General features: G+C 29.8%; 1 protein-coding gene across 3 annotated transcripts in view; it reads right to left on the bottom strand.

Moving 5' to 3' along the window:
* The window catches only part of LOC107448763 (SLIT-ROBO Rho GTPase-activating protein 1), a 231283-nt gene extending 211715 nt beyond the window's left edge, over positions 1-19568 (bottom strand). For 2 of the 3 annotated variants that reach the window (XM_087151252.1, XM_087151255.1), the window contains exon 1: positions 19336-19568. In XM_087151252.1, coding sequence (XP_087007378.1) covers positions 19336-19396 — 61 coding nt within the window. In that variant the 5' untranslated portion in view covers positions 19397-19568. The remainder of the gene's footprint in view (positions 1-19335) is intronic. The other variant, XM_087151257.1, reaches the window with a different exon arrangement.
* Positions 19569-26419: the final 6851 nt, after the last annotated feature.

Raw genomic sequence — 26419 nt, 5'->3', positions numbered from 1 at the left:
TGATAGGCAATTTAATTTATAATTCGTCTAAGTTCTTTGATAAACAACGATATAACAAATTTCAACGACAGTAAACAACAGCAAACAATAAATTCCAATAAACAACTTCAACGATTCACCCATTAATAATTTGTTTATTTAATGAGTAGCCCATTTATAATTTGCCTATTTAATATTTCGCACAGACAATGATTATTGCCTTCATAGATTCAATATCCTTTCATTCATTCATTTACTATATCAAGAAGCATTATTGAATTACTATATCAACCATCTGGTAAACCAAATGAAAACTAGGCAATTTAACTTAAAAGTCGTCGATGTTCTTTGATAAGCAATGGTATGACAAATTTCAACGACAATAAACAGCAATAAATTTCAATAAACAATATCAACAAATAATTTCAACGATTCGCCCATTAATAATTTGCCTATTTAATAATTCGCCCAGTCACTGACTATCTCATTGATAAATTCAATACCTTTCCATTCAATGAATTACTATATAAAGAACCATTATTATTATCTGGTAAACAAAATGGAAAGTGAATGATAGACATCTTAACATATAAGTCGTTTATATTCATTCATAAACAATGGTATACATTATACAATATCATGATAAATTTTTTTGAGAATTCAATTGATATCTCATTTAGGTAAGTTACGCTTGTTGTTAATTAATTAAAGACCTACTATACGAATTATTATTACAATAATATAAAAATAAATGCATAGCCATGTAACATGAAAAGCACGCAACATAAAGAATTATAGTTAAGGGAGAACCGGTTTCAGTTGACACACTGACTATATATTTTCTCTGAATAAGGAGAAAAACTTTCGTCATTTAATCGGAACAATATAAATGGATCGTTGAAAGAAGGGACAGCTGAGGGAATATTTATAGAGTGATGGGGAAAAAGACAAAAATATAATTTCTACATCTGTGGAAACATTAGGTTTGTGACAGTTGACGAACACATGTGTTGACGGTGTAGGGGTGCATTATTATTAGATACACCAGAAAGGGTAAAAGACTGTTCTTGGAAAAAATTTATATCCATGTGTATACGATACTGTATGAATGTATACTCATATTCCTGCTATATTCAAATTAATAAAATATTTTCTGAAATTCTAACAAGACAGTATAAAAGCATTTATTTATTAAACACTGAAAGATTGAAAATAACTTTTTTTAAATTAAAACAGAAAAAAATCTTAAATGTACATTTACGGTGTGTAGTCAAATCTTTAAGCAAAAAATAAGCACCTTTTAAGTACTTTTTAAGTACCCGAAAATATTTTTAAGCACTATATACATTAACAAAATGCAAAATAATTTTCAAAGACTTTACATGATAAAATAACTAGTTTCTGACAGAGAACTCTTTTCTTGATTATACTAGCCATTATAAAATGATCAGGAGATTTTTCGGTTCGATATCAGAGGGTGGAAAATGAAGCCTGAAATTGAGAATATCTCGCACAATAGAGTGCAATAATCTCACTGAACCCAGCTCAGCAGACGCGTATGCGGACTCGCAAGTATTTCATCAAACATGTAAAATAATTGGCGCTTTCAAAAGCTATGGACTGACGGTATACCGAAATAGATTGTTGAATGAATTATAAAAACTCAGATTAGAACAATGTGAAAAGCACGCTTTGGTATAATAACGTGGCGAAAATCGTCATGGAAAAAAAAATCTCATTTTCGAAAAGGGAAAATTAATAATTTTTAATAACGGAGAAATTAATATAATATCAGTGTTTATTTTCATGATCTAAAAAAATAGTTATGATGGTAAGGAAAGAGTTTTAGTTTTATGGTGGAAATCTTTTTAGTTTTCAGTTTTTATGAAGGTAGTATTATTGCAGTTTTTGTAAAGGCTATAGTAATGATTTCTGGTACATTTGCGCTTGTTACGAAGAAGGTATTTATTCAAGAGAATTTAAAGAAAAATATTTTTTTTTTAAAAAAAGAATTGTTAATTTATTTAAAAAATATTTTCAGAAGATACATTATGGCCATATGGAGAAGATAACAAGCTAAAAAAGACTGCTCCCTTTTAACTGCCTACTCTATGCTGCACAAATGTATCTCCGAAAGTGTGATTGCTCTTTAAAATGAAGATACTTTATTGGAAAAGAAGGGGTTGAAAAGCAAGGGATTTTGAAAAGTAACAAATTTTAGAATGATTAATCAAATAAAACAAATTTATGGAACAACAGAGACAATGGCTATCGAATTTTATGTATAAAAAAGTAATCGTTAAATAATGGCTTCTTTTAATTGACAAAGAAAAAAAATATGAAAAATAAATAAAACTACTGGAATGTTTAGAAAACAAGTTAAGAAAATAGTAGCATGAAATAAACGTTTTCTTCGGTCATACGTCACTGAACCAAAAAAGGAATAAATATTGCTTTACTTTCGGTAATTTTCTAGACGTGTAAAAATTAGCAGACCATATTTCAATTCATAAATCACGCCAGAAAAATGGTAAATTGAGTGTATATGGAAAAAAAGAAATTTAAAAAGATGTAAAAGCAGGATGTAACGATCGAATTGCAAACGATAAAGAACGGATGAACAACCAAGAGAACTCGCAGATGAATTTCCCGTCCGCAGAACTGAAGAGAGCGGATTTCCTTGCTGGCACGTGACGTCATCTCAGGTGGTCCAATCACGAGGCTTAAATGCAACCACCTGTGCCGGGGAAATAAATTAAAAAATGTCTCTTCTCTACCTTATCATAATCTGCTTTGCTGAAAAAGCACGGAATCAGAGTATTTAGCACCAGCTTTTTTTCGCGGTGAAAGTGGGTTTATAGACGAAATCATAAATAAAAAGAAGAAATATGTGGGATTAACTTCCTACACCGCGATATAATACGGGTCAATATCAGATTTGTGCTACTTAAAAGCATGTGGGATTTATACGTTTCAATTAGAATGTTTCAAATCCCATATACCATTTTCAAGCATAAGCAGAAAGTGCGAGTTACCTTTAAACACTTGGCATTTCAGTTTTAAGGGATGTTTAGAAGTTAGCTATTTCTTTATAAAATAAGAAGGCTCGGTGATTTGAAGTTTCCAAAATAATATGAATGTACGTACCGTACAGTGCGCAAAAAAAAAAAAGCGGACCACCCTGAATAACTTTTGATTTAATGTTCGGATTTTTAAGTTCTAGGATTCAATCTTAATGGCTCCAGAGGGTGACCTCAAATATGCTAATTAATAAGTGCAGACGATATTTTAAGTTACGAAATCAAACACAAAAACGTTCTGTCTCTGAATAAACATATACCTTTCTGTCGACGGAATTGGATTTCTGACCCCCTAAATATCAGGGTTAGCCGCAATCTGGGAAATATGGTCCCAATAGATTTTACTTTTGCGTATTTCGCCATATCTCGAGAGCTTTTTAAGCTAGTTGAAAAATTTATATACACAATTATAAAATTCGTTTATCCAACGATAATTACATGCAAACATAACTTTCAGTAAATATTTATTATTTTTTAAATAAAGGTAGAAAAAATTTTGAATTGTAAAGTAGGCATATACTTTTTTTGCGTAATTTAAAGGATGATGATAAAATATATTTACATGATGAAATATATAAGTACGTCATACGAAGCAATCTACAAACACATTATTGCTAACAAACATGTTAACTCAAACTTTGATTTCAACATGACTTAACCCTTACAGAACACTTTTAACTTCTAATTACACTGTCGTCCAAAGTTTACCTAATTTCATAAGCTTACTTCATTGGTTAGTCGCCTAATTTATCTGTTGCTTCTTCTTAGGATTTTCTTATGTTTGTATGCGCATATATGTAACTTATCTTCAATTTTTCGACCACTATTTTACCAGCTTATATGTAGAATAGGAATTGTGAGCATGTTCCAATTTTCTTTATATATCTGTACCCCGACTCATTTCACATTTTTATGGTAGAAAATTATATACATGGTGCCCTCCAGTCTTATATCTACCTAGATAACTTTTAAACGGCTTCAACTACAGAAATAAAAGTGATATATATGTATTATAAAGTGGTTTATGAAGGATAAGTCCACTAATAGCACCATCTGGTTAAAAATTCGAGAATATAAACAATCCTTTCTTGAAAACGGTACAAGATTGGGAAAAAATTAAATTACGACGTTGCAAAGCATTCTCAATTTAGTATGAAGAAGCTTTTGGTCAATAACTATCGGTGAACCTAAACGATATCGTTAAAAAACGATCCCAAAAAACGAAATTAACTTTGACAGAAAGACATTTATTTTCTATATTAAAATTTCTCTTAAGCATTAAGCATTGAAAATAAAGGTATCCTTTAATATTTTTTTGCTTCTAAAGATCTTTAGGTAACCTTAGATCATAAGGAAAATACGAACAAACAATTGCACGTTTTTCTTAGTATAATTACAAGATATCAAATTACAAGATAATGCTCAACACTGTTTCTCTTAAATAGGTAGGATAACTCTGTTAATCTTACAACAGGTGGCACTGTAAATTGTCTCATTTGTAGCGCTTATCCACTTTACTAAAACTAGATACCGCTAATAACTACAGCAGAACTTACTTCAGTGGACACCTTGCATGAATAGTGAAATTCTCATTTGCATGACGTGCTTGTATTTGTTCTTTCAACTATTAAATATGTTTTAAAATAGATAATAAATATCGCTGTTCCACCTATGTAAATAACCAGTTTTAAGTTAATACAATAGCAGGGGTCTGTCCAGACATTTTGTGAAAGGTCCGCTTTTGTAAAATTGTGAAAAAATTACTCGTAATTTGTGAATATAAAATAAACGTTAAGTCACATTCTTTCAACCAGGGTCCTGCTTTTGTGAATTTGTGCAAATAGTCTTGTTGTTGCAAAAAAACTTTTTCAAGGAGTTTTTAAATTGTAAAGACATACAAGATTATGCTCAACACTGTAAAATTATAATTAAAAAAATTAATTTTCAAAAAAATAAACAGCAATTGCTGCTACTAAATTAGCGATAAAAAATACAAATATTTGGTATTTAGCCTATACTGCCGAACACAGAATATTCATTTCTGAAAAATTAGAATATTCGGACGAATAAAGGAAGAAGCGTCTGCTGAAGACAAAACTTAGGTCGTTTACATCTGTCTTTCCCCCCCCCCCTCTCTTGGGAAGGGTTTATTCGATTAACAAAACAATAATGAAGATAAACAAATTTGTGAAGGGTCCGATTAAAAGATAAATTATTTTGTGAAGGGTCCGTTTTTAAGTTAAAATATTTTGTGAAGGGTCCGGTTTTATGAAAAGATATTTTGTGAAGGGTCTGTTAACGGACCCAAATTACTTCTAAACAGACCCCTGAATAACAATTCAAATAACCTTTATTCAAATGGAACCGACTATCATTTACAACGTCTAAAAATTTAAGTCGTAAATAGAAAAAAAAATCGTTGATTTAAAATATACAATAAAAAGGCCTGACTATGAAAAATACTTAGTGTAAAATATTATAAAAAATAAAGACTAATTGCGACAATTTTGATTCGGAGCAATTACTACTTCAACACCCACTATCAAAGCTTAAATTCTTCGCAATTAGTAAATAAACGCCTCTTAAAATGTTATTTCGTCAAGGTCAGAGCAATGAGATTTGAGCTCTTTCCAATTAGTTCCAAAACAATTTTTACTTATACCCTGGTGGAGTAATTTTATATCATTTGAAAATTAACTCCGAGTAATTATTCCTCTCCACATTTATAAATAGTTTCTTGGCACAAGTCACAAGGAAGGGCAAGGTCGTAAAAATCTTCTCCGCTTACTTTTACTTAGTTCTACAAATTAATTGGACTAATCAAAGCAATTTAAACATAATTGAAAGTAATTAGAAATCTTTGGAAAACATTCAAATAAGTATTCTTACTTTTATTTTAACTCTTTTTTTATAGTTAAACTTGTAATTGTCATTTTTTTTTTTATTTATTTACTGGGAAGGTTTTTAAAATCATTTCAAAACAATAATTTCTCAAACTATCTTAGTATTATGCAGAATTCGATTTATAAAATTTATTTTTAGGCATTATTAAATAGCTAAAAAATAATATGCTGTAAATTCGAACAAAATATGTACTAATTATTAAACGAAATAAATATGTAAGCTATTTCATCCACACCTCATCCATTTTAATAGTGAGCTCATTCCTAAATAGTCACGAAAAATATTCTGAAACTTTGGTCTGTCTATCCATGGTTCCTATTAAGTTTGATTTTCTGAATTTTACGGTATTGCACATTTTATATAATTGACATTTCATTAATGAAAAACATTAGCAAAAGTATTAATTTAATTTGGGGGAAAAGATTGCAACTAATTTGTCAATATTGATTCTAAGAGTACGATTTTTACTACACAGCTCACCCCCAATTTTAAAGCAGGGAATCTTTAATTCGAGCACATGTTCTATATAGGTAATCCGAATTATACAATGTGTACCAAAATCACCGCCTTAAATAAGGATTTTTCTTTAGAATTTTTATCGAATGTGAAGTAAAATTAATTTTTAAGTGAGGAAAAAATAAAACCGTGATCTAAATCGTATGATCAATATAGAGAAAAGAGTTTTATTAAAATTAAAACTATACAGATTCCTGAATGAAACTTGTACGCGCTTTAAATAACGTTCTAGTCCTTTCAGTTTCCTCTGGCTATAAAAGTAATTTCAGTGTTTTTTAATTTCGCCTTCCTTGTTAATAATTTGTCAGAACTTGATAACGCTTTATTTCGTTTGCCGCTTAAACGTTTATATTTTAATTATACTGTCTCTTTTGACAGGGATTTCAAAAATATATATTAAGAACTGGTTAAGGAAAAATATTAAGTTTATAGATGGCTGCCAAAGTCACAGTGGCAAGTGTAAATAAGAAAGTTCTTTGCTCAGAGTAATAGGTACCTAATCCAAATGAAAATTTGGGCTCATTTAAATAATTTGGATGGAAAAAATTTATTAATAATTTGGAAAGAAATCACTTAGAAATAATTTGGACAAATACACACTATAATTTTAATACTTAGGCTTTCTAATAAACGTGAATATTTTCTTAACATGTTAACAAAACTACAAATAAATTTACAAAACTGCAAATTACAAATCTGCAGAGCTGCAAACATGTCACTTAAGTCTCTGCTATGGGTAGAAACTCACCTGTAGTATGGTATTGGCCCTGGATTTTAGTAAAACCTAACGATGTTTGGAAACATTGTCTCCAAGTATTGTCTAACAATTCAAAACCAACAATGCAGGTTTTACAAAATTCCAGGGCCAATACCATGTGAGTTTCTGCCCATAGCAGAGACTTAAGTAACATGTTGCAGCTCTGCATTAAGACCAAAGGTGTTGGACATACTTAAGTAGTTTATCAACTTAGAGTAATTTAAGTAACCAACAAACAGTTACTCGTTTATTTTAATCTGATGTATTACATCAGATTCAATGATCTGATGTATTAAATGTGATGTATTACTGTGTGCAATCGTTTGAAATTTAAAACTAATTTGGCATGTAGAATGCATAATATTTTATTTTATTGCCAGAGTACTTTGCAATAAAATAAATTACAGCGCTGCAAACTTGTCACGTAAGTCTCTGCTATATGGGCAGGATTGCTGTATTGACTCTGGATATTTGTAAAACCTAACGAGGTTTAGAAACCTCGTCTCCAAGATGAGCATCTATTCTAATCGAGTTTGATGGACAAGAAAGTCATTATTTCGCTGTAAGACTATCAAGAAAGCCGACCGTCCTGTGTAGGGGCAGGGAACTGTCCTTGCGTCAAAAAGGTCCTGGGTTCGAATCCCGGGCAAGGCATGGATGTCCTTTATCCTTTGTGTGTGAACGTGACCCACCCTGTAAACGGGTTGAGGTTGTGTGAATGGCGTGGTAGAAGTCGAATTCCTGGCCATAGATGGCGCCACTGAAAAACAGGAACAATCGCACCTCTAATGCGTAAACAGGCATACGAAAAAAGAAAAACTGTCAAGATGCGTTTTACAACAATTTTGAGTGCCTGTTATTTCTGACTTTTGGACAAACTTATAGATAAAATTAACAACTTTTATAGACACATTTAGCTGCTTGCTTGGATCAATAATTTATATTTAAAAAAAATTAAACTTTTGTCGTAGAAAAAAAATTTCGTTTCAAACTTTTTCCAAGTTATATTTTCACCTTCCAAACAAAGGTGCTTAAGAAGCAAACACACTAAAAGTACTTTGGTAATAAATAAAAAAAGTACATCGGCAATGAAATAAAATATTATACATTCTACATGCCAAATTAGTTTTAAATTTCAAACGATTGCACACAGTAATACATCACATTTAATGCATCAGATCATTGAATCTGATGTAATACATCAGATTTAAATAAACAAGTAACTGTTTGTTGGTTACTTAAATAACTCAAAGTTGATAAACAACTTAAGTATTCTGAGGAATTTTGAACACTTTTTAAGTAATTTCTCATTGTCAAAACATCAGAAAAGCGTAAGAATTTAAGTGAAGTGTTTTTTTTTCTTCTTTTGTCTTGCAAGTGAGACTCAAGCGAAGGACAAATTTTACAACTTCCCGCACAAAACAACGAGGAAGCGAACACTCACGTTTGAGGAAGAAGTTTCACCCGCCCTCTTCAACTTCCACCTTAGTTTTAATGACAAGTACTTAATGTTCCATTTGTAGCAAACTCAAAATATACTGAAACACGCACTATTATCCTAACTTGTTACTCCTGCATTGCAGATAGAAGTATCATTCCTAATATTTGTTGCGATTTAATGATTTAAAGATAAATGCAAGAGAGAGGGGAATTATAGGAGCTATTTAATTTATATTTTAAGTGTTGCCAAATAAAACGACTTCCAATAGATCACTGTTTCCCAAAGTGTGGTACGCGTACCCCCAGGGGTACGGGAACAGTTAAACGGGGCTACGCATTCTTATGCGAAATATCTTGCAACAAACGAAAATTTCAAACAATTTTATTTAAAAACGAAGCTAGTCATGAAAATTTACGATTATGTATTTTTCTATTGCTATTTTTTGCAGAATTAACAGTTAGTAAATAGTGGTGACAACAGCCAGTTTTGATTTTTAACTTTTGTGCAATTTTTTTATAGTAAAAAATACATTCATTTTTTAATTAGTGGCTCACAGCTTTAGTAAAAATTTAGAAAGGGTAGACAAAAGTTATAAGTTTGGGAAACACTGCAATAGATGATAGTCGTTATTAAAAATAAAAACTGTTTCATTACAGACTATTCAGAATAAATCAGAATTTGTTCGAAAAATCAGTTGAGTATCCTAGAGTAGAGTTGGGCAAAGCAAATCATATACTCCGACAGAATCAGTTCACTTAAGTGTTTCGAATCAACTTATTCGAACGAGTTGATTCGACCACTACATCAATATTAATAACAAAAAGTACTAGGCATTATTCCCGGAAGGCCTAAAAAATACGGTAAGAGTAGGAAATCGCACTGTAAAATATTCCGGATCAATTTACAGTAAAAAACTGGCAATCAGAGTGACAGTACTTTTTACCGTAAAATTACTACAATAACATGATGTACCGTAATTTTTACAGTAATATTTACTATTAAGTCACTGAACCACTAAACTAATATTGCTATAAAAATCGAATCTAACATTTTAAGGTAAAAATGGATTTTACTCAAGAGAGCCTGTACTTTATACAGTAATTTGATACGGAATTTTTTACAGTGTAGAAAAGGTTGAATTTTAGAAATGTTTCATTTTAAATGAAGTAGCATTTATTGAAAACAAAAATAATTTCAAATTAAAGATACCAGAATTCATTGCCATTTAAAACCGTTTATATCAAAACAATAACGTAATAATAATAAAATGAAAAGTGACAAAACTCAAACTGTAATTCGATTCATGCATTGAATCTGCTTATTTGAAACAAGTTATTTGAATCAACTTATTCCAGTAGTTAGAATCTTGATTCGAATTAGTTTCTAATTGATTGTTGGTTACCGATTTGGTAATTCGAATCAGTTTCAGATTATTGGAATTATCAAATCAGTGCCCAACAACGCATTCGATAAGATTCATATGATTAGAATCTTGATTCGAATTAGTTTTAAATTGTTTGCTGAGTACTGATTTTATAATTCAAAATAGTTTCAAATTATTCGAATTATCAAATAAGTACCCAACAACCCAACTATGAGCTCGATTATACTAAAGTAAATAGAATCTTGATTCGGATCAGTTTCACATTAATTGTTGAGTACTGATTTAATAATTTGAAACAGTTTTAAATTAGCAGAATTATCAAATTAGCACCCAACAATGTGCTCGATAAAAAGACATTTATTTATAAATTTTAAAAAAATCCTTACGCCCTTCTTCCCCATCCGCTCCCTCCATGACTAAAGTTTGAAATTATAAGTTGGAATTTTTATAATTATTAGTTATTAACTACCATTCTTTTGAATACATTTACATATAACATTTAGTGAAACAACTACTCAACATTTTCCAGCTAAACCACTGGCATCATTCAGTAACAAAACAAAATTTGTTTGGTACAAATCTCACCGATATCTAACATAGCCAAAATTAAAACTTTATTTCCTTTGCTCAAACTGCAAAAAAAAAAAAAATAAATAACTGCATTAACTTATTTGCTAACAGTCAGTGAAAAATTAATATGTCACACTTATGTAATTTTAATTACTTATTAAGACAACATGTAGGTAAAATTAGATGTTTTTATTATTTTTCAATTTTATTTCAATTTATTATTATTTTTAAATATGTGCAAAAAAAATTCTTCCTGCAGTTATTGTGTTATTGTTAAATGTTTATGTTTTCACCACGAAAAGGAATTTAGAAATTTTGAGGTAACAGGTTGAAATATAATGGTGCTTGGCCGAAAAAGCAAGCCAATTTTCTTAAGGGCATAAATGTTGCCCATATAAAAAGCTTACAATTTTGATAAGACAGAAATTTTATAATGAATCACAGTGTTTTAATGAATCTCAGCATATTTTTTATGAATCTCAGTACATATACTGAATCTCAATATTCTGAAAGTTTGCATTAGCAAATAAATTGCACAAATCAACCACATGACGTCGCGGTGGCTCAGGGGATAGAGCTTTCGCCCCCCAAAGACTTGGCCCAAGTACGAATCCCAGCGTTGGCTCTTGGATACGCACCGACCACACAGCTGAAGCAAAATATCCTCATTAGTAGGTGGAGCATGGATTATAATCCCGTAGCCGTCGGGCGAACCATGGGAAGTTTTAGCGGTTTTTCCTCTTCATGTAACGCAAGTGACGGTTAGTTCATCAAAAAGTTTGTCCCAATGCTTGATGCAGGAGTTCCCTTGTCTTCTGGGTTAGGTTCAAACTCACTAGGCTACGGAGTTAGACACTGATAGCCTTAAACTTATAATTGGGTGATCTGTTCAACGACGGTTATAAAATAAAATCCACCGCTTGCTTAATTTAAGATAGCTATTTATTTTTAGCTATACACAAAACAAATATTTTCAATCCGTTAAAATTTTGTTTAGAAAAATAAGTTTTAAAAAAAAATAGAGAATAATTACACGGAATAGTGAAGAAGCAGAGATTAAATTCGCGGAAAAATAGGAAATAAGTACATATAATATCTCAATCAGTCGATGATTTAAGTAAACCAGTAACACACATTTGTCTATCTTGTATCCTATGAGAGCTAGTAAACATAAATTTTGTTATTAAATAAAGAAAAAAAAGTCAAAGCTACTTAGAATACAAAAAATAACACGGTTTCCAATTTCAGAAAAAAATATTACTCACGCCAGGAAGAAAGAAAAAAATCTGTTCTCATTTGCCAATTATTTGGAAATTTGTTCGTCATCAAGGTCAAGTTCAGCCACAAGGTGAGAAGATTGCTTTACGCCATTATGTCACCTCTCGGGCAACGTATAATGTGGTTTATGTGGTTGAATAAAATCAACAATGCATTTATTTATTTATCTTTTTTTTTAAGTAGAGCAGGGGTCTGTCCAGACATTTTGTGAAAGGACCGTTTTTGTAAAATTGTGAAAAAATTACTCGTAATTTGTGAATATAAAATAAACGTTAAATCACATTCTTTCAACCAGGGTCCTGCTTTTGTGAATTTGTGCAAATAGGGTCCTGTTATTGCAAAAAACTTTTTCAAGGAGTTTTTAAATTGTAAAGAGATTCAAGATTATGCTCAACACTGTAAGATTATAATAAAAAAAAATTAAATTTTAAAAGATAAAACAGCAATTGCTGCTATAAATTAGAGCTGCAACATGCAAATATTTGGTATTTAGCCTATACTGCTGAACGCAGAATATTAATTTCGGACGAATAAAGGAAGAAGCGTCTGCCGACATAGAGTTATTACCCTATTTATTACTCTATGTCTGCCGAAGACAAAACTTAGTTCGTTTACATCTGTCTTTCTCCCCCCCCCCTCCTGGGAAGGGTTCGATTAGCAAAACAATAATGAAGATAAACAAATTTGTGAAGGGTCCGATAAAAAGTGTAGTTATATTTGTATTAAGACTATTAATATTTGGGGGGGGGGGAAATCGAGCGGATAAATTAGTTCGTCAAGAAGCTAACTCTTTGCAGGCATCTAAAATAAATATCAGACAACATCGAATATCAAGATATTGAATTAATTTTGACCAAGGGCATTTTCCCCACGTAATTATTTTAAAGAAGGTAGAGCAAGCTGTCTATAAGTCGTGCTGCAATATAGCTCCATCACGATGTAAACTAATGCTTGAAAAATAAATGACGCCCTGATATATTGCAAAACATCGAATCGAACATCGATTCAACATTTAAATAATTACTACAGAAAATTATATAAAGTAATTAATAATTATATAAAGTAATATATATAAAGTAAAGTAAAGTAATATTATATAAAGTAATTATATAAAGTAATAGAAATTTTAATTACTTTGATGGAACACCTTATCTTAGTAAGATTCCCCACCTCTTAAAAAAATTGAAAAAAATATATGAGTTGGGATAGATGGGATACTCTTGTCCGAGCATAATATTTTTATTTTTTTTTACTATAGTAGAACCCGCTTATAACGAGTCCGCATTTAACAAGGTTCCGGATATAACGAGCGAAATGGAAAATGTTGTTAGGCATAATGTTAAAAAAAATGTATTAGAATGTACTTTGTTAACGAGCAATTTTTTCACTTTTTTTCCGGATTTAGAATTAAAGAGGGAAATAAGCTTGGAAGCAGCATGGAGTAATATCAAAAATAATAAATATAAAATTTTAAAAGATAGTATGTTACACTATTAACTAACTAACTTCCTGGCATTACAGTCCATGTTGGACCATAGCCTCGACTAACAATTTTCCTCCAAAGTCGCCTGTCTCTAGCTCTTTGCTTCCAGTTTCGAACTTATAGAGTCTTAAGGTCTTTTTCCACCTCCTCACACCATCTTTTGATATTACACTATTAATGGTTTAAAATTAATAAAAGTATTTTGGTACATAATTATTGTTAAATATGTTTCGGTGTCATTGTTAGAAATATTTGAGTAATTTTTAAAATGTTCGAATTATGCTTATTTAGTCTGTTTCCCGAGTTTTCCGTTATATGCCCGTCCTACTGCATTAAATTTTTTGTTTCATATTTCCATAAACATTACATCACTTTTCTTAAACTAATGCAGAAGGAGAATCACAGTAGGTAGTAGTATCACATGGCACAGTAGGGAAATCACATGGCACAGTTAAGCTGTGCCATTTTTATTTCAATGAGCTCTATTTCAGCTTCGCATGTTTTACTTTTACTAATATTCGTTTCTATACTCATAGTATAAAAATTGCATTTATTTTATTGTACTATTATTCGAAATCGTTTTCTAATTTTCGCTAGAAGTTTCATTTATTTACTTTATTATTATTATTCGAAATCGTTTTCTAATTTTCCCTAGAAGTTTCATTTATTTACTTATTTATTATCATTCGAAATCGTTTTCTAATTTTCCCTAGAAGTTTCATTTATTTACTTATTTATTATTATTCGAAATCGTTTTCTAATTTTCGCTAGAAGTTTCATTTATTTACTTATTTATTATTGTTCGAAATCGTTTTCAATTTTCCCTAGAAGTTTCATTTATTTACTTATTTATTATTATTCGAAATCGTTTTCTAATTTTTCCTAGAAGTTTCATTTATTTACTTATTTATTATCATCGAAATCGTTTTCTAATTTTCCCTAGAAGTTTCATTTATTTATTTATTTATTTATTTGGGCAAAAATGATTTGTTTAAAATTTGCAAAGTATTTGGAAGATCATTTCGACAGAGTTGTCTTATATTTCAATATTAGGAAACACCAGCATTAAAAATGAAATACATCATCACAAGCTTCACACATCACCGTTTCACCTTTACCATTTCAAAAAGAATTTTTTTTTTCACTTAACAAACAGAGAAAGAATAGTAGATCTTTCTCAAGCAAATCCAAAGACATTTATTACTACTTGAAAAAAAATGAAAGGAACTTTTCCTATTTAGACAGTAAACACTCGAATGTATATGTCCACCGCGAAAGAATGATGTTTTTATATTCGGTTGGGAAGGCAGGCCTCCCATCATCATGAGTTAAACACTAGGTGCTTCGAGAGTTTGATGATTTATTGTCATAACACTCAATGCTCAGTCATTCAATAACATGTGAGAATTATTTGTTCTTTTTTTTTTCACATACAATAAAAAGAGTAAAAAAAATTGTAAAATTGCATTTATGAAGGAGAAGGACAAAAAACATAATCTAGAATGAGTTTTCAGGGGCAGATGTGTACAAAATCATAAAAAAGAAAAAAACATAGAAAGAAAATATCTAAAAAAAGATGTGAAAAAGCAAACCTCAATCGCTCACTCAGAAGATAAAGTTTGCCTCTCAATTAGGATACCCAGGGTCGAATCTCAGCGGTGGCTCCCAGGAATTCAGCTGCCAGCTTCCGCCAACACAGTTAGGACGTAAAATATTCACAGTGGTGGATCATGGGTTAGAATCCCTTTGCCGTCAGGCTAACCGTGGGAGGTTTTCGTGTTTTCCCCGTCCATGTTACACAAATGCGAGTCCTGCACTAGAGTCCTGTTCCCAGGACTTGATTCAGAAGTTCTCTTGTCTTCTGAGTTGGGTCAAAAATTACAAGGCTGCGGAGTTGAACATTGATAGTCGTAAATTCAGAATTAGGTAATGTGGATTATAAAATAAAATAGCTCACTCAATTATAGCGCCTGAAAGTCTACTACTACTGTACTGTACAAGTGCAACAAAATAACGTAGCCAAAATTAAATGACAAAACAGACATACAAAAAGTATAAATAAATCAAATAGGAAAGCTATTTGGCGCAAAAGCTATCTGGTACCGCCACAGAGGCTTGTAATCTATAAGTAACACACAATTAAAACAAAAAAACTCACTACAGATTACTTTATTTCCATAAATGTTAAACATTTATAAACTATTACAGGAGATAACTAATTTTTTTTTTCTCCAAAGACCTGAGACACGCATTACATCATATCAAATGAACACCATTTAACGGCTCCGTACCTTATATGATTCACACCTTATATGATTCTTTATTCATTTAATAAGCCTGTTTTGCACTGTTGATTTGTGTATACTTATAGAGAGATGTCACCCTGTATCTATAAGTATGGAGATAATATGGAAAATAAACTTAAGCTTTAATTACTATGAGAAAATTGACCTAAAATCGAATTATTTAACAATCTGGTGATACAACTTTATTTTTCATATAGCCTTTTTCATATCACTAAAATAATTATAAATTATATTTTCAATAATTATAAATTATTTAATAACTATGGACAGCCGATACGTGTAAGGTTATGTGTTGCAGAAAGTCAACTCCATAACTTTAAAGTTATGAATGCAACTTCGGTGTAGGCGAAGTTCACTAAGAAATACAGAGGAAAACATTCTATGAAGAAAAATTTTAATTTATGAATTTATTTATTTATTAATTTTATTTATTTTGCTTCAGATGAAAGTCAATGTTACAAGACGATTAATCAAATTTTAGGCATACTGGTGTTCCAAAAAGTGCTTAATTAATATTATTTCATATTACTTTACTGTTTATTTTCGGAGATAGCAATTAAAAAAAGTGAATAAATAAAATAAAACTATAAATAATATATACATAGAAATGTTAAATTTGAATTGAAGTTAGGAGAATAATTTTATTACATATTTTTTTAATTTTTACAATTATTACATATTAATTCTAATTCTAATTACATATTTTTTTAAATCTTTTTTTTATTATTATTATTATTTCTTTAAAAATAATCTCAGAATGCTTTTTTTATTTTTGTATAAAACACCTGAGAAAAATAGGGTAAATAAAGGAGAAAAGAAAATAAATACAGCTGAATGATAATATAAAACGAAAGCTAAGCTTTTTCACTTCGAAATAAAGCTTTCCAAGATCCGACAGGTGATTTGCATATGGCACATTTTAATTAAAGCTACCACCTAAAACATCCCAAGAGGTGCAAATGCGTTGTCCTTTGAAGTCAAAGAAAATTGGTAGTAAAAAAGAGAATTTTAAAGACATCATTTACCACGCTCTACTTAAAATAAATTTTACATTTTTATAAATAGTAAAATAGGAAAGCAGTTTGTTTCTATAAATTAATCAATGGAAGAAGAAATATTTAGAAGAGAAATAATCAGATATATTTTTTTTCAATTAACTTTTATTTATTATTAGAAAAATCGTACTGTTCAAGTCATTAATTTTTAAGTAAATTTTTTTTTTCGTTCTGTGATTTTTTCTTTAATAAAATATTCATAAGTTTCAAAATGTAGAACATTTTTGTTAAAAATGTATCGAAATTAAGTTTCCTGAAAATAAGAGAAATAATCTTAGGGGACTTTACCTAGATTGGTAACATAATTTCTCAAAATTTTTAAATAGAAAAGACATTTTTTTTAAACAAAAAAGTTAAGGGTTGTGTTTTTTTAAAAAAAAAATTTCTAGTACTAGTTATTTTTATAACAATAGATAAAAAAGAAACTTACTTTTGATGTTTGCAAAGTAATTTACAACAAACGAATAATTAATAGGATAAATTTGCACACAATGGCTTTCTCGAAATGCAGTTTTTTTTTTTAAATTTTAAATATAAGTTGCAATATCTACGTATTAGAAAACTCTTTTTTAAATAAGAATCACCGGTTGAACAATGAATGGTTAAAATTTGAAAATATTTCTATGATTACGATTCAAATAGTTTTTGTTTGTTTATATTTAAAAAATAATAAAACGGGAATTATGCATGTAACACTAGCGATATGCTATACCACCAATTTAATACCGCATGGTAAAAAAAAAAAAAGAAATATGGATGGTGAAACCTAATTTAATATCAAAATGATAGATAAGTTATGAAGATAATTTTTATTCATTTACTTTAAAAGCTCAAATACAATTGAAAATAATAATTCTTTCAAGATCTGTTATAAATAATTCTATTGAAGGTTAGAAAAAAACCAAAGAACCAGTTATAATTGTTTACGAAACAATAGAAAGACTCAATCAATATCACTGCAAATGGAATTCAAAAAAATTCTGTGCACAAATATGTAAAGAGAATAAAAATAATTGTTCAAATTACGAGTATCATATCTAGCTGAAAATTGAAATATAGATAAAAAAAATATATATTTAATAGTTAAAATGGAGTCTTTGAGCAAATGGAATCCGTATTAATCGTTTATGAAATAATTAAAATTTTAAAATGTTGCCACGGTTACGATTCGAATAGACCGATTTAAATAATGATAAAAGGCTCAATCAATATCACGGCAAATGGAATTTTAAAAAAAAGCAGTGAAATAAGCGAAATCAGCAGATTTCTGCATATGTAATGAGAATAAAAATAATTGTTCGAATTACGAGAATCAGATCATGTAACTAGTTGAAAATTGAAACTTAGTTCGAAAAATATATACTCAATAGTTAAAATGCAGCATAAATAATGTAAAAATTAAAATTATTTTTTAGCTACTGATAAAATGAGCTCTTACAAATGATGAATTGAAAAAAAATACAAATTAACAATGCTCTAATAATACAATGTTTTCTAAATGCTAAAAAAAAAAGATAAACACAAAAAACTAACTTATAAAATCTATTTTCCATCTATGTGTAGTTGACAAAGTAAATAATAAGAAAAGTATTCACAACGTGAATAAAATCAATAATTTAAAAAAAATTATTAAAATTTAGAAAAATATTTTTAAGGCAGGAAAAGAATAAGTTAAAATCTTTTACTTCAATCTTTATTTTATACAATTTGAAAAATAAATGTGTGCTAATCTAAATAAAGATATTTTAACAAATGACTAAATAAAGCATACTGCATATTATTAGCTATTTGAAATTCCTGATTTTAAATTAGAAAATGATAAATATAAATATTTCATTTTGAATAAATTTAATTGCTAATATAGATGAGATATAAAAATAATTAATATTACGAGTTGTTATGTCCCCAAAGGCGAATTTCTTAAATGTATAAGGCAAAATTAATTAAGACATAATAAAAACAGAATTAACGCAAAATAATCCATATTTTTTAAATATTTTAAGTCTAAAGACAGTACAAACAAAATAAGATAAAATAATGTCATAGTATTTCATACAAATGTCCAACGAGCAATTGTTAATAGATCATATAATAATACACCAATAATAAAAAGTAAACAATTATTCTAAATATATATTTTTTTAAAATAAAATATTAATTAATACATTTTTGATCAAAAAGTGTTCAGCATAAATTACCTTTAAATTAAATTAAGATTTAAAGAACTATTAAGCTAACGTCGAAAAGAAATAATAAATATTTCAATTAATGAACTACTATAATATCCAGTTGTTCTATCAGAGCAGATTTAGAGTTAAATTAATCGATCGTTCGCTAAAACTTTCTAAACGTCATCATCAAAATAAATACCCTTTAAGGAATTCAATTTATAAAGAGAAAGTAATGATAAAGTCTGTTGACTTGGAATAGCTGACGGCGTTTAACCTACTGTGCTACTGTTTTCGCCAGACAACGGTTATCGCCGTCATAATATGCGGAATATTAAAAGCGGAACAACAGTCGGAAAACGTGGGAAAACAAAACAAATATCGTCCTATTGTAATTATATACATGATTCTTACCTTTAACTGAACCATCGAAATGTAACAATATGTCCCGTTCCTTTTTATTTGACAGCGCCATAAGCGAGCGAGGTATATTTTCACAAACACAAGCGAAAAATTATCCGCCTACATCATTTGGAGTTACTCCATTGCAATTTCGCCGGTTTTTCTTGCTCGTTCAACGACTTCTGGCGTCTTTCGCCATTGCGAAGATTTTGTTCCGCTTTTGGTTTGAAGTAGCGCCATCTTTTGGTTGTTTCTATGACAACACATCTTACCTGAGCAATGCTGGAAAGATTATCCCATTTTAATGAAAGAACCACAAGGAGAAATTTTTTTTATAAAACTGTAAAAGGAGAGAAGATAAAAAAAAAGTTGTATTTGCAATAGAGTTAAAAATTGTTGTTTTGTGTTTAATGCTCCGACATTTAAAGATATTTCAAGTTCTTTGTGATGCTATTTTTAGATCTGACGGCAGTGATTTTTCATTCAAATCGGCTTAAAAGAAGTTTTTCCTCTTTTCCGCTCCAGAAAGAGAAAAAAATTCTTTTTAACTTAAGCTTTTTTTATTCAATGTCCAGAATTGATTTTATTTTTCTGGCTTACGATTGAGTTTCCCATTTAGGAATCGTTAAAAGGCGTATTTTTCCCATTAGGATTTGCGTCAATTTGCTGAAAACTCATTAAATTATGTTTCACAGTTTGATGCAGTTGACGGTGGGGGGATCGTAATTCTCGGAGTTCCAGATAAGGGCCGCCAATTTTAAATTTATATAGAGAAAAAACTAGAAAATCCTTATTTTCAAGATTTTTAACAAATAGTATAAGGGCCACCAATCATTTTATTTTATAATAATGACAAATTAAGTTTTGAGTGTCACATCCCCATTCTTCGACTTTTATCACGTTTTTTACATTTATTTTATTTTATAACTGGTGTTGAAGATCCGATCCAATTCTGAGCTTACGACACTCAATGTTCAACTCCGTCCCCTTATAATTTTGAACCTAACCCAGAAGACTGTGGATCAAGCATTGGGACAAACTAACCATCGCGGAGAATCTTTTTATGAAACTAATCTTCAATTGTGTTGCAAGGAAAAGAAAATCACAAAAACCATCCGCGGTTAACCAGATGGTAAGGGTTTTTTCATTTATTTAGTAAAAATCTTGGCTTCGGGATAGCCTGGTTGGCGGAAGCTGAACTGACGCTTGTGAGAATGGGAGTTCGAAACCAGCCGGCAGAAGACTCCCCGTGTAGTAAATGGTGACTGCTGCAAGTAAAATCTGTAGAGTCACAAAGTCCTCCATGTTCCCATAACAAATTATAATTCTCGGGGTAATGAATTGGAGATTAGTCGTTCTCTAGCTTAGATGAAAATTACGATCTGTGGATGAATTAATGGGTCCGCCTATAAACGGTTGTGACGTATGGCTGTGACAGAAATCAAATTCTTAGCCATAGATGGCGCCACTGGATAACAAGAACAACCGCACCCCCTCTACCTTAATGGCCGACTACAACAACAATAGTAAAAACTTTAAAAACAACTTTTATAAGTAGAACAAATAGCCACGGAAGTCTTGGTCCGTTTTCAAGATAAGGGTCGCAAATTTTTAAAGAAGTCGGTGAAAAACCTAAATAGCCATCGCTCTCTGGTTTTTCTTTTCATTTTTATTCATTTAAATTAACCCTACTGACCTAACGTCCTAGTATTAGAACAAATTTTTATTCTTTATTATTAGACCACATCTTTCTAAGAACTCATCTATATTCCTCACTTTTAAGATTTTTAAATCGAAACCTAGTGTCCTCCGAATAATGGATGCAAAAATAGAAAAACGCTATCATATTAGCTCCAGGGCTAGGTAGCACGACCGCCGCATGGAAAACGAGGAAAGCTGCTAGCCTTTTGCAGCAAAAAGTCATTGCATCTTTTATTAGTTTTCAAAATATTATTGCATGTAATTTCTTCCATCATAAAAAGACACCATAGCCCAACTGAGACTCTTTCTGCCCAATTAAGTACTTTGAACTGAAAAAAAGAAAAATGAATTTCAAATGGAAATCTAATATATGTTCAACTCATCAGGTTTCATACCAATCAGAGTGTATTTTTATACTTGTTCTGTTAATAGTACACCAGATGCATATTTGTAGAAAACTTATGTTTTGAGTTAGAATAGATGGATCAATAATTTTTCTAAAAATATTGTAAGCATAATTTCAAACTTTAAAAGTTTTCATTGAAAATTAACTGAATACTAATATCTGTTTATTCCAATTGGTACCATTAAAATTCATTTCCAAGTGTTTAAAGGCAATTTACGAAGTTAAAAGTTGTAAAATGTACAAAAGATGTTGTAAGATGTAAATATGTTGAGCTCAATGATATGACAGAAACGCAAAGGAGATACTAAGAAGATGGTTGTACAGTGCGCAAAAAAAGAAGAAGAAAACGTACCATCCGGAATAACTTTTGATCTAATAATCGGATCTTCGCGTTCTAGGACTCATTGTTAATGGCTCGAGAGGGAGGCCTCAAATATGTTAATTAATTAGTGCAGACGATATTTTAAGTTGCGAAATCAGACTCATAAGTGTACATTCTCTGAATAAACATACCATTTTTTATTTTCTTTCAACGGATTCAGATATTATTCGAACGGATGTTATTCGAAAGTACCCATATTTAGAAAACCACAGCAGTGAGAGATAATATTTTGAAACACGGTTTACTGGTAATTGTTTTCACGTAAAAATGTTTGCTTCATATTTTTTAAATATGATTATAAATTAATTTAGAAAATTATTTTAATTACATTGCTATTTTGCACAAGAAGCGCAAGATCTAGAACACTTGAATGTAGTGGACAATTTGTGAAGTTCTTATAATTTTTTTGAAACAGGGGTTACAGTTGTAGTTGGTTTCATATAAAACTATGAGCGTCGCATTTTTCCGAAAACTTCCCTTTGTGTCTTTAGATTAACATACAAAATTTTTTTAAAAAATTCTTTCATTTCTCAAAATACGCAAAATCTAGAACCTATACATAGCACTTGGGCAGAGTGGACTTTTTGTGAATTTTTTATAAATTTTGAAACGCGTAGTTCACATAAAAATATGTGCATCATATTTTTTTTCATATATCCTTACAGGGCTATAAATTAATATAGAAATTTTGAAAAAATTACTATTTTGCTCAAGATACTCAAAATGCAAAACATGTATAGTTTTTCGGTAGAGTGAACATTTTGTGAATATTTAATATTTTTTTGAAACACCAGTTCATTTGTGATGTTTCTCACATAAAACTATAGGTATCATATTTTCCGTATATACCCATATATGTCCTTAAATTTATGTAGAAAAATTTTTAGAAATACTTTTTTATTTACTTATTTATTTATTTTGCTGAAGAGTAGCGAAGTCTACTTATATATAGAGCTTGGTTTAGGTGGACAATTAGTGACTTTTATTCAATCATGGGGTTCACGATTAATTGATTTCATGCAAAATTACGGGCGTCATATTTTCATACCCATGCATAGCGATAGTTTAATAAATAAAGTTTTAAAAAAAATTCCTATTTTGCAAAGAGATAATATTTCTAATTCATATATAGCTCTATAAACGGGAATTTTTATGAATTTTTTTATAACTTTTTGAAGCACGGAGACAGTTGTAATTATTTTCATCTAAAGCTTTTGGTTTCATATTTTCCGAAAATACAAATATATGTCTATAAATTAATAAATAAAATGTTAAATGCATTATTATTTTACCCAATGTACACAAAATTTCGAAAACACATAGCACTAAGGTAGAATGGACATTTTGTGAATTTCTTATAATTTTTTAAAACAAATTGTTCCTTTGATTTCATATAAAACTATGTGCTTCATCTTTGTTATTTTTTTTTTTTTAAATTCTTTTTAAAAACGGAGATCATTTGCAATTGGTTTCATATAAAAATGTAAATGTCATATTTTCTGTAAATACCCATATATGCCGATAAATTAACATCGTAAACTTTTTTAAAAAAATATTATTTTGCCCAAGATACGCAAAATGCAAAACGCGTATATAACTCTAGGGTAAAGTAGACATTTTGTAAATTTTTCATTTTTATTTTTATTTTGAAGCACGAGTTCATTCATAATTGGCTTCGCGCAAAACTAGAAGCGTCATACTTTTCGAAAATACCCGTATGTATTTATAAATAATTATAGTAATTATATAAACATTATTAGTTTCCTTGAGATACTCTATACCCTGAACACCTTTAGCACTTGTATTGAGTGGATGGTTTGTGAATTTTTTTAGTATTTTTTGAAACATGCGATGAAAATGAAATAGGTACCCCATAAATATATGGCAGTCATGTTTCCAGAAAAAATCTCATATATGTCTATAAATTAATATAGAAAGTACTAAGATCATTATCATTTTGCTCCAGATACGCAAAACCAAGGACAGCAGTGGGCGATGTGAGAACTTTTTATAATTTTTTGAAAGGAGCTGAGATGGCTTTTCCTTATCATATGTTTTGAAAATACCCATATAAGTCCATAAATTAATAATGAAATTTTTAAAAAAAAAATTATTATTCGAAATACGCAAAATGCAAAAGATATTTGGATAAAGTGAGCAATTTGTGAAATTTTTAATGTTTTAAAAATTTCACAAATGTATAAAATTAATTTCAATTAATGTATAAAATTTTGGGCGTTCTTTTTTAGAAAATATCCAAATGTGTCTAATATAGAAAGCAAAATTTAAAAAATTCATTATAGTTTCCGGAAATATGTAATTACCAGAACACTTGTAGCTCTTGAATAGAGTGGACGATGCTAGAGTGTACATTTTGAAAAATTTCTATGACTTTTTTTAAACACCGAGTTCACTTGTAATTGACTTCACAGAAAACTAGGGAGTCAGATTTTCCGAAAATTCCCATTTTTGTCCATCAATTAACATAGGAAATTTCAAAAACATTATTACTTTGCACAAGATGCGCCATATATTCAGAACAAATTTGACTTTTGGTATATTTTATAACCGTCGTTGAACAGCCGACCCAATTTTTGGGTTTACGACTACCAATGTTCAACTCCATAGCCTTGTAATTTTGAACCCAATCCAGAAGACTAGGGAACTCCTGGATCAAGTGGTGGGAGAAATTTGGTTTCGTGGAACTTTTGTAACTAGTTTCAACCTTTTTGTTGCCACCACATGTTGACAGAATTTGTTTGAAAATCACGGATTTTTTTTTAAATTTTTAATTTTATAGAACTCTTTATTGATAGCAATGAGTTTGGTTTAAAAAAAAAAAAAAAAAAAAAAAACTAAGAATGCTGAAAATAGAAATTAATAATGTTATGTGCAAAAACACTTTTTAAACAACTGAAAAAAGAGTATATAGGAAGCATTTATCCTCAGCATGTTAAACAGCGTTTTGATAAAAATATTGATGCGAGATTTTTATTTATTTAAATTGCGAGAATATGAATCTCAATGTGAGACTTTTGAATCACGCGAATACGAATGGCGACATTGAACTTTGAAATCGCGTTAATACGAATCTCAATGTTTGATTTCAAAATCGCATGAATACGGAACCATATGTTTGATTTTAAAATTACGCGAATACGAATTCCGATGCACAATGTGTAAAGTCATCTGAACACGAATCATAGCAGCTTTTAAATCGCGTGAACACAAAACGCGATATTTGATTTAAAAAAAAAGAAAAAAACATTGAAAATAGGAATTGTGATGTGCGATTCGAAATCGTGTGAATACATTTTTAAATCGCATTCGCATTGGGTGGAAAAAGCATAGAGTTATAAATAAGAAGGAGTGGGCATTCCTCCCCTTCCCTATTGGAGCGAGTGAAGTAACTGTCAAGTAGCGGCGGCCATGTTGGTATAACCAGAAACTTCGCGGAGACGCTCAGGTTTCAAGAGGAAGAGTTAGGTTGTTTTTGATCTTTTCTCTTATGATTGGAAAATTTCGAAAACGAGATTGAAATAGTTTTGTTGTTAATACATAACACCTTTTTTCATTCAATTTTTCAACATTAGTTTCTTTTCTTCTTCCCAAAAAATAACGTTTTAAGATAGCTCTATTTTACAACTGAATTAAAAAAAGAACTTCACAGCAGTTTTCGGGAACTTAGGTTCCTTTATATTTTATCTAGGCATTAAAAGTAATATATTGTTATTTAAGGGGGCAGCCTTCCAATTAAAAATTTATTCAAAGAATATCACATTAAAACCACACTATTTTGAATATAAACAAAATAATATGAAACGCACTTTTCTTTAAAGTTAGAATATTTAAAGGGGAAAATATTGGTTTGTGCTTAAAGAATAGCAATAATCAGCATTAAGCCATTTGAGTAAACACTTGGGTAATAAAACTAGTCCATAACATACTTTTTATTACTAAGCAGAGAAGTCTGATTTCTTTTTTTTTTGCAAAGCACTTGATCATATGAAGTGTACAAAACTGTAATTTACAAATAGCAACGTAAAATAACTGTGTATTTATTTTTAAAGGTAAATACCCAGAGTATTTAATATATAGGAATATTTATTTTCCAATTGAGGTTTAAACTCCACTCATGAAATGCTCTATCTCATTCACAAAATACATGAAGTGGTGAGCAAATAAATGCTCTATAATAAATGCCCAGGCATTATTATCTATAATGAATGCTCTATAATAAATTATAGCTTTGACACAGCAATTGAAACGTTAATAGAGGAAGGTGGAGGCTCAGATGAAACAAATTTTAAGGCTTTTAAGGAACTTTAAAAGATAAAATGAATACTAAAGCCTTTTTAAGGCACATAGAAATCCTGGAAAGTACTAGATTTAAATGTTAACACTTTGAAAATATATAATTACTTGCTGCTTTTTAGCAGGGTTTGAAAAAACCCAACCCACCTGGGTTTTATTAAAAAACCCCGGGGGAAATTGGGTTTTTTCATTTAGTACTCATAAGCTTTAAGTTTTACTGTGTAAATATTTTTATTTATTAAAAGTGTCGTATAAGCTTAAAAATAGAAATAAATCCAAAAAGTTATTTTAAT

The sequence above is a fragment of the Parasteatoda tepidariorum genome, chromosome 9 (assembly GCF_982258835.1).
Source record: "Parasteatoda tepidariorum strain Cologne lab strain chromosome 9, Ptep-v5.0, whole genome shotgun sequence".
In the NCBI taxonomy this organism is placed as follows: Eukaryota; Metazoa; Arthropoda; class Arachnida; order Araneae; family Theridiidae; genus Parasteatoda; species Parasteatoda tepidariorum.
Note: the sequence above shows the minus strand (reverse complement) of the source record. Positions and strands in the feature narration are given on the sequence as shown.